The sequence below is a fragment of the Trifolium pratense genome, linkage group LG3 (assembly GCF_020283565.1).
Source record: "Trifolium pratense cultivar HEN17-A07 linkage group LG3, ARS_RC_1.1, whole genome shotgun sequence".
Lineage (NCBI taxonomy): Eukaryota > Viridiplantae > Streptophyta > Magnoliopsida > Fabales > Fabaceae > Trifolium > Trifolium pratense.
In genome coordinates this window covers 39,725,799-39,736,493 of record NC_060061.1, presented here as the reverse complement: position 1 = coordinate 39,736,493, position 10,695 = coordinate 39,725,799, and the positions used below count along the sequence as shown (strand labels likewise).

The window sequence follows — 10,695 nt, the reverse complement described above, 5'->3', positions numbered from 1 at the left end:
GGCGGATACTTATAGTGAAAACAAAATAATAATAATAATAATAATAATAATATGAATAGAAAATTATTGGTGGATTAAAATAATAGTATAATAGGAAGAAAAAATGCAAAAATACACTTTGTTTATTTGTTGTTACTATTCCAAAACGACACTTAATAAGGAACGGAGGGAGTATTATTTAAAGCGGCTAAGAGTAACTTTTGAAATAATAAATTATTTTATTTTATTTATTTTAAAAAGATTTGAGTGATATTGCACTGCCAATAACATTTTAACGAATATACATTTTACAAAATCTATCAGTGGATTAAAAATATCATGTAGAATGTCATGTAATTTTTTATAGAAATCTGAAATCATTGTGTTATTTAAAGTCATCAAGATTAACTATGTTCAATAAAAAAATACATAGTATGTCCCATAAGTCCTAGCTCGATTGGCAAAAAATGACGAAATTGTTAGGTCGGACGTCGTGACCCACTTCATCTAAGACTAAAAAAAAAAAATTGATTTGTCACAATAACATATCAAACGTTATTAAAATGTGTAACATTGCTCAAATGTGACACCAATGTAATATTTTTTTAAACAAACAAACTTAATTCATATCATTAACTAATAATTGTTCAATACATAAGGGAATAATCTCAAATCTATGGAAAGTAACCCAAGTTTTGGCCGCCCTAGCAAGAGTATGAGCAATCAAATTCGCTTGTCTCCTAACAAACTTAATCTCAAAGTTTACATTAGAAGATGACATAAGAAGAATAATGTCATTAATAATTAAATTATACTCTGAATTGTCAGGTCTTCTCGAATGGATAGCGTCAACCAATCTAATTTAACTCCTTCCTATATTCTATTTTATATAATTTCCTTTCATATAATTTATCTTTTTACAAATAAATAATAAATAATATTTATTCAAATCAACATATTTGAGATATGAAAAATATTAACACGTACTCTTATTATACAATTGCATGTGCATGCATGTTGAGAAGTTCAAAGTGGAAATTATTGTAAGTTGTAACTCACACCACAAATCAATCTAATTGGACAGAGCCACTAGCATGATATGGTCAAGAATTTTTCTCTCCACCATCTATTTTTTCTCCCTCCCGATTTTTTATTTTTGTCCTTGAATAAAAACTTCATAACGCATTTTTCAATTTTTTGTTTTGAATAAAAATTTCGGAACGTATTTTTCAAATTTAGACTATAAACACTTCATAAAATGCATTCCAAAATTTTTGTTTAAGGGCAAAAACAAAAATTCGGGGAGAGAAAAGAGACTTGGAGGGGGAAGAGAAAAATTCTATGGTGAATGACCATTCTTGAAGCCCAGTTCATCAACACTTTGGGCCTTATTAGTCCAAGCACATTTACTATTTACACCCCTTCATCTCTTTGTCCATCAATTCATTCTTATAAATGCATTCAAAAACTCTCTTGATGCTATTGACTGTTGAGCATTTCATCAAAGTCACCAATTCATATCCACTCCCTATTTCTATTAGTTTTTAAGGTAGATAATATTTCCAGTATTACAAAATGTAGATATATATATTAGAATTAGGCGAAAACACATTAGCACAGCGTTTTTTCTAAAAACCAAACACGTTACTACGTTAGCACAACTTTAATTCATAATAAAAAGTAATTAAGATGATAATAATACACTTTGTCAAAAAAAAAAAAGATAATAATACACTGGGCCTCTACAGTATCTTGCTATTGAGCAAGCTACTCGGCCACTACAATAGCTTGCTCTGCTGAACTTTTCGAGTGTCACCTATACGTTGAAATATTGCATGGGCTAGCACACCACCACTCATAAGAAAACTACTATTGATTAGTTTGTTCATATAGTTCATGTGAAAAACGGTTTCCTTTCAAACAATGGTATGTTTTATATAACGTGAAATGTTATTTTGACACTCATTCATATGGTTATCGACTTTAATATTAATATTATTTTTCCTCTCGTATTAAATCATTTTTCTCCCTCTTGAATTTGATGTCCACACTCATTCATATACGTACGGTGTCAGTTCTCGTGTGTTGAATTTGATGTCCAGCCAAAACACACACTCCTACTGTGGCATGGTGCATAACTGCATATAGTACTCTGAGTCAAATATCAAACTTTCTTCTTGACATTGAATTGGCTAGTCTACGTCTAACTAACAAAATCTGACCACTCAGTTTGCCCAAAATGGAAAATAATGACAATTGGACAACAACCAGTCAACTAAGGTCATAATCAGAAATCATAACAATTGGAAGGATTATTAGAAGGTTAATGAATAATGGTCACATTAGAATCTAATTTTTGTGCAAATTAGAATTAACAAAACTAATATGGTCACATTAAAATTGGACCAATAATTGGTTCAAATCTGTTTAGACTATTAGAGGCTTTGAGATTTAACAATTTCATTGTTTTGAGCCGCCATCAAAAAATTGGTTGGTAGATTATGTTCCAAAGTCTATTTGAAATTTGGAAAGCACTATGTGAAGTGTGAAGATACATAGAATCAGCCATAGTATAATATTAGTGGGGCTGCCATTATTATTGTTAGTTTGTTATCAACCACAAGCAGCCATCTTTTTTGTGGGCTAGTAGCTCTTGGCCCTACACTCCTATTTTCCTCCACAAACTTTAAATTACAATTATTTAACATAAAATAAAAATATCAACCAAATTTACCATTTACTTGTTATAAAAAGGTTAGATTTACTTGAATTAAAAAAAAGTTAGAGCAATTAAAACTTTGGCTTTAAATTCCAAAGTTTACTTTTTTTATGTTAACTCATAACAATTGGATTTAAATTCTTTCGAATAATTTAAATTTTTTTGAGCAATTAAAATTATTTAAATCAATATACTGAACTCAAGTGGTTAATAAGTTTTCTCTAGTCTATAAGAGTAAAAAGAAAAAACTTTGGCTTTTAATGGAGTCCTTATAAGTGGACGGTGCAATTGGTCCCTTTGTATTAGTCTGTTCTAGAACTGGATACCGAATTTTTAACCAAAAATTAACTCCTTCTAGAATAAATCATTCGAGAGAATCTGAATTTGATTTCTGATAAAATAATTTTTAGTCAGACTTTACTTACCTAGCGACCCGATTCTACTATAGCCCCTTACTAAAGTTGACATTTTACTAGTGTTTATAGAGATTAAAATAATGTTATGATATTAAGTTAAAATATTCTAAGGTTATAGCATAAATCTTTTCCTATTTTCCCCAAAGAATGATCAACAAGACACCAATGTGGTGTTTCTTTTTTTCGTCAAAAAATAAAAACACCAATGTGGTAAAAATCTTTTTGGTCTGGAAAAATAGCTATAAAACATGTTAATTTACAGATTGTATATTTACTGTTATCCTTATCCTCTTCTATTCATTTTCAATGAATTACTCATCACACATAAAACAAAATTCTTTTTGTCAGTATCCAAAAAGAATTACGTACTTTACAGTAAGTATATGCTTATTTACTTCATAAAAATAACTTTAAAAATATGAGCTGTATGCTGAGTAATTTCAAAGAGTAACGTGTAAATCAAAAACACTAGCTCACTAGTTTAGAACTTTGAGATATTTTTAGTTATGTGTTAGAGTTAACTTCCACTTAAAAAAGTTCTACTAGTAATAATCAAATCTAAAATAAACAAAGCACGCAATATCTAAAACATGTGGCAATTCCTTGTTGGAGCATAAATTATAAATATTATCCAAATCCTATAGAATCATAGAATCTCACTAGACGAATCTAAAAAAATGGCACCTTCTTAACAAAAAAGGTAAAATTTGATTTGAGATCTTTGCTCTTGCCAAACAAAGCATTAATATGCATGCATAATTAGAACACTAATAAACAAACAAACAAAATTTGAGAACAAATCTATGTCCTTTTGTACACGCATGCGTATAAAAATCATCGAACATTAGACAACAAATTTTTAATTAATTATAATAATAGGTACATAATAGTAGTACATTACTACAATAATATTATAATTTCCACACTCTAATTTTTATAATTTTTCTTGTACTAATATTCATGTACTTAAATAGTATGTCCCCATTTTTTTAACATAAAAACAAAACAGCTAAATTAATTACAAACTTAAGACAAAAATATCTTCTTAGTGTGGGAGAAGGATAGAACTTACTCTAATACTCTACACTCTTAGTCACGAGGGTAATTTAGGAATTTTACCAAGCAGAAATAGAACACGACAAAAACCTTAATATTAACGAGTCTGGATTTTTCCAACGAAAAGACAATAATGCCCTTAACTTGGCCACGTCAAGAACTCGTCCAAGTCAAACTCGCCAAACTCTTCTTTTTCTTTCCCAAACGGAACAAAGTTAATGTCCGTTAAACTTAACGGCGCGTCAATTTCGAACCCAAAAGCATCCACTGCGCCGTAACGTAAACCGTCAAACGGCGTTGAATCACCGTCGTACAAAGGCAAAACAGAAGTCGGAGAAGCAAAACCGTCGCCGGAGAAAATCTTCGCTGGCTCGTTAACATCCTTAACGGCGGGGCGGTTTGGAAAGTTAGTAACAGCCTTTGAACCTCTAAATTTCACGGCGGCTTCGTCGTATTTAGCGGCGGCTTCCTCCGCCGTGTCAAAAGTTCCTAACCAGACCCGTTTTTTTTGATTCGGGTCACAGATCTCAGCTGTCCACCGTCCCCAAGGTCTCTGACGAACACCACGGTACATGCTTTGCCGGCGACAATTGTTAGAACCGGTGGGTGATTTTCTGGATCTTTTGAAACGGGTCGGGTCAACGGAGCAAGATGAAGAAGAAGGTGAAATTGTTGGAGAATTAGAAACAAGAGGATATTGCATAGTGATTTGGGTAATTTCTCTCTTTCCTCTTGGAAATTTTGATGGGTTTTTTCTCTCTTCATCGTCGGAAGAGTCCGAATCGGTTGCGTCGTAATCGGTGAGAATGATCCGGATAAGCTTGTTTTTCCGGGTTTGGGTTTTTGTGGAGGTTTTGCATGATGGGTTTGTTTCAAAATTTGATTTTGAAGGGTTTTGGTTCAGATTCTGAAGCTTCATAGTTGATTGTACTTTCATTGAAGAAAAAGAGAAAGAGAAAATCAAAGTTTTTTTTTTTTTTTTAGTGTGAAATAGTGGAAAGAGTGAGAAAATGAAAAAGGGTGGTTGATTTAGTGTTGTTAAGGTGCATGAAGTTGTAGAGAGAGAAAGAGGGGGAGAAATTGGCGGGAAATAAGGGAGGGAGAGAGGGGTGTGTGTGAAGGTGTGAGGAGTGAGGAGAGTGAAGAGTGAGAGAGGGAAAATATAAGAGAAGAAGAAAACAAGAAAAAAGGGGTAAAATTAAAGGGAATTTAAGGATGTGTCCCAATTGGAGGAAGAAGGAAATATTTATCTCGTGATAGGGTCAGAATTTTTGGTAAAGATATTCAAGGAGGGTGACTATTAGGATAAGTGAAAGAGGGGTTTTGAGATTCGGATCGTAGTTCGTTGTCGTGAGTTTAACTCAGTTGATAAGAACATCGCATATATTATGCAGGAGTCAAGGTTCGAACTCTGAACACTTCACTTATTCATCTTTAAGGTAGAATTTATAATCATCAAGCTACTAAACCCAAAAAAAAAATAATAATCTTATAGTTCTGTGACTCGTCACAGCATTGGAGTTCTTACATTAAATTTTAATCAAATAAATAATACAGTATACTTTAATAAAATTGGACGGATGAGATTAACCTACAGTCAAATAGTAATTGCAAGAAATCCATTTCCATTAAAAGGGACTTGGAACTTATATATGTTGCGGTTTGAACTTTAGTGTGTACAGTCGTGTAGTCAAATATTTTTACTATTCGATCAAAACCAAACAATTATGATAAATGTATATCTTTATTAACAAAATTATTTCATGTTTATCAAATAATAAAAAATGCGTGACTGCACAACTGGATGTCGAAAACCAATACATAAGATATAGGTTTAGGTTGATGAAAGAGTAGAGAGAAAATGGAGTGTGAGTGAGTGGGGGAAGGGGTCATGACTAATGAGTCACACTTGTGGATGTGTCATGTGAGTGTGTATGTCGTTGTCGGTAGAAAATAAAAATAAAATCTATACAGCTTGCAACTGCCCTATTTTACACGTTGCTTCTCTAATTCAAACATTTGGAATTTATGAAAGATATTTCATTTATGTTCTTCCCTATTTGGGAGCAAATTAGATGGAGTGTATTCAAAACTCTAGCTTTTTTATCATATGAAATTCTTAAATAATCTTCCACGTATGCTCTTGCATAAATATGTGTAGCACTAGCACACCCAATTACACATCAAATTGAAAATTTTGATCATATAAATATGTGAGAGCATAGACTAGAAAAAGATTAGAACATTAGAATCAATAACGTTGAAATTGCGCAATTGACGTGACTTTTTATATTTTGGTCGAATTATTATTATATTTGTAACTTTTTATTTGGTCAAAAATTATAGTCTATGATCTAAAGTGGTCGAATAAGTAAATGACCAGTGGCCAAACCGTTGGGCATGTCCAACCCATGATGTCCTGTAATTTCTTATTCTAGTACAATTTTCTGCAGAGCTTGATGAATTTAGAGTACCTTAATTAACTGAATCGGAGACACAAAATTAGTTACGCAAAAGACACAAAGGTAAAGTTTTTAAAAATAAATGATTAATGATTTAATGATGAGTGTGTTATAACAAATTTTCATGTTTAAATACCTTAATATGTACCATTAATATGGTGATGGAGACAAGGTTTAAGATTATATGCCACATTTTTTTTTATCCTTAATGTCTTTTGAGCACATACAATAAAGTTTAGTATCCAATTACCAAATTTATACTCAAATGATATGAGCTTATCAAGGAAATCTACATGTGGGGGGTAATTGTGATATGCTCAAATGATATAAGCATATCATTATAAACTTAGGTAATGTGATAAAATGGTGGAAGTTATTTATTTCTTTTTGTTAATCATATATACATGATGATAAGGATGAATCAAACAAAAAGAAACGTTAACACCCTTTTGTATGGGGGGAAATTGCTTAAAAAAAGTTTTAGTTGGGTTAGGTTTTGGCTTGAGAATGAAGCAAAGGCAAATTAATTAACATGCTGGCAGTGATAAGTCAAACACATGTAATGCTATCTATTAAATTGCAAACAATTATTATTGTGAAAAGAAAGAAGGAAAAAAAAGTTGCAAATAAGTGACCCTCCTTCATTGCTTCATTTTGATTAAATTTTCTTAGGCATTGGTCTATTCTCATGAGGGTATTTAATAATTTACTTAAATTCTATCAACTTGTTACAGGACTTTTAAATTGTTTTTATCATTTTCTTGTCCTGTTTCCAATTAATTTGTAAGGCTTCACCAAGATTTGTACAAGTAGTACAATATTTTATCGTCCTAAATTAAGTACTTCAACCATCATAATAATTACAATCCCCTAATAATCGATTAATAATTTGACCATTTTTGTACATGAAGAAAATTGTATAAACCAAAGAAATAGAATAAATGTACCCAAAAAAAGATAGAATAATATTTTTACTACATGTTGGTAATCCAAGTGTGAGTCGAGTCCCACATCGGAATGAAAAGTAATTGTTGAACATTTTATAAGTGAGATGACTCATAAACCTAATCAATGCCTTACGGTTTTGGGTCAAGATGTGTTGTACGATTCACTTATGTAGTTGTTCAAGGTCCGATGTGATGATCCTCGAACCCTCTCATGACCTAACTAGGGATGACAAAAATACTCGTATCCGCGGATATCCACAGATAAAATCCACCACGGACACGGGGTGGATAACTTAATAAATATCCGTGGATAAAATAAATGGATAATTTAACTACCCGTTACTTAATGAATATGAATGCGGATTTAATGGTATTCAGGCTTGCGGATATCCGTATTCGTTAATAAATAAGAAAATTACATAAATATCCTTAAAATATAAAAAAAGGTTTTTATATTCCGTATAACTTTGTGATGAACTCTATTTTAGGTATAAATAAATGTAGGGTAAATGCCTATTTACCCCCCGCAAAATTAGGGATTTTTCGTTTACCCCTGTGCGGATTTTTTTCTGTTTAACCTCCTGCAATGTCAATATTTTTTTCATTTTGCCCCCTAGATGGACGGTGGGCATCTGATTGTGCTTTTTTGCTGACGTGACATGCACACGTGGAAATACATGAAATTTATATTTATTTTTAAAAATCCACGTCAGTTAATATTTTCTTAAAAAAATTATTATTATTTTAAAAAAATTCTTAAAAAATTATTATTATTATTTAATAATTTTTTTTTTACTGTCAAAAACAGTAATAATTTTTTTTTTTATAAAAAAACTCTTAAAAATTTATTATTATGTTTTCATTAATAACTTTTTTTACTGTAAAAAAAATTAATACTAAAGTTTTATGAATTTGTAAAAATAATACAAAATAAATTTTTAAAAATAAGTTAATTATTTTAAAAATTTATTTGTTAAAATTATTTTTTATTATTTTTAAAAATTCTTAAAAAAATTATTAAAAAAAGAATGATAAAGTTTTACGAATTTTGTTTTTTAAAAATTTAATTTTTTTTGGGAGTAAAAAAAAACAAAGTTTTATGAATTGTTTTTTCAAAAAAAAAAATTATTATTTTTTAAAAAAATTATATTAACTGACGTGGATTTTTAAAAATAAAAATAAATTTAATGCATTTCTACGTGTGCATGCCACGTCAGCAAAGATGCACAGTCAGGTGCCCACTTATCCATCTAGGGGGCAAAATGAAAAAATCTTTAAAGTGAATAGGCATTTACCCATAAATGTATGTATATTGTTCCGTTGCAGGGGGTAAACAGAAAAAAAAATCGCGTAGGGGGTTAAACGAAAAATCCTTAATTTTGCAGGGGGTAAATAGGCATTTACCCATAAATGTATGTATATTATTTTTTAAAATATATATATATATGGATATTACATTAATTTTTGGTAAAAAGAAGAAAAATGAGTGGTGACTTTTGTTGTTAAATTGAAAGTGAAATGTATGAATATTATTATGTGTTAATTTTTTTTACTTCTTTATAAAAAGTTGAAGAAATTTTAGGTAATTAGAAAAAAATATATGTTTTTTTATTTAAAAATTATCATCCATGAATATCTGTTAATATTTGTGGATATCTCAAAATTCGCGGATTACCCGCTTAGTGGATACCAGCACGGATACAGGGCGGATACAAATATCTTATTTATCAAACGGGGCGAACACGGATATCATATTATCTGCCCCCATGGATATCCATTTACATCCATAGACCCAACAGTGGTATCAAAGTCTGGTTTGACGAAGGGTTGGACCGGTACTAAATATGTGTAGGTTAAGTACGTGTTTAGTCCTAAAATGATACATACAAGCACGAGCAAGAATGTAATACCGATAGCGATATAGACAAGCAGCGAACCAGTCAGAGAGCGACGAAAGTGCTGATGCATAGAGATATTCGAACAAATAGAGTCAGAAGAGGCTACCAGTTGCGGCGCCGCCACACATATTATGGTTTTACGTCCCACCAATTTAAAAATTTATGTCCGTCGATTTGTGTGTTGGACTAATTGTGATGTTGCACATGTTGTTGAATTGTGTTGAAAACTACAAATAGAATAGAGAATGCAGATTAAATTATATGTATGTTGTAACAAACAAACAGATAATGTAATATGAATCCATATTTCAAGTAGTCAAGCATTTTAATTGCAATCAACTAAAACTCATAATATATGTCATGGTCATATATTTTCCAAGCATTCATTGCATAAACAACCGAATTACACTACATAATAATATTATAAAAGAGAGAACTTCCAATATTCTTCAAAGAATATGGCGTAACTGACTAACTGTCATCGTCAACAAATAAAAGTTGACATATCATAGAGCCCCTTATGCATGAATATAACTTCACCAATCCAAACTCATACTTGTTGCCACTGTAACCTTTTATGCAAAATGTTTTGAGCTGTAATGAAAGACATTCTGAAACAGCCGGTGGATCGTTCCAATAATTGTTCCAACAATCTTGATAATAGTTAAAAAAAAATTGTTTTTAAAAATTTAAATACATAAAATTAATAGTTACAAAGGAGAAAAATATTCATAAACATGAACAAAACTTGAATGTAAAAATGTTGAAGTTTGAGGACATGTGAGAGTATTCCTAGCAACGGTGTGCACTCCTCTTTCGTGTAATGTTCAAAACATACGTCTGATTCGGTCAAATTTTCAATCTTTATATTTAGCTAGGTCAAATTTTGAAACATGGGTAGATTTGTCCAATTTGTCCATATCACCTGTATGTTTTGCAAATTTACACAATTTAAGAAGTTCAAAATAGTAAGTTTGTATTTGAATTTGTTTTTTTATATTAAATGTATAACTTTTTAATAAATAATTGTTGTTTTTAAATAAAAAGTTACTACTAACATGTGCAATATTGCACATTACAAACTCAATACTTATTTAGCGGCGCAACTTGTTGTTCGTCTACCTTTTATTCACGTGTAATTATTTATACATATATACCAAAAAAAAATACTATACCAAAAAAAATGCACCAACAAAATATGAAGATTCTAACAAAAAT

At 30.7% G+C, this 10,695-nt stretch overlaps 1 protein-coding gene across 1 annotated transcript; it reads right to left on the bottom strand.

The window, feature by feature from the left end:
* Window positions 1–3,958: 3,958 nt before the first annotated feature.
* LOC123918362 (pathogenesis-related genes transcriptional activator PTI6-like) lies at window positions 3,959–5,420 on the bottom strand. Its single transcript, XM_045970386.1, has one exon. The coding sequence runs from the start codon at window positions 5,105–5,107 to the stop codon at window positions 4,310–4,312; it is 798 nt and encodes a 265-aa protein (XP_045826342.1). The 5' UTR covers window positions 5,108–5,420; the 3' UTR covers window positions 3,959–4,309.
* Between the last annotated feature and the right edge of the window lie 5,275 nt (window positions 5,421–10,695).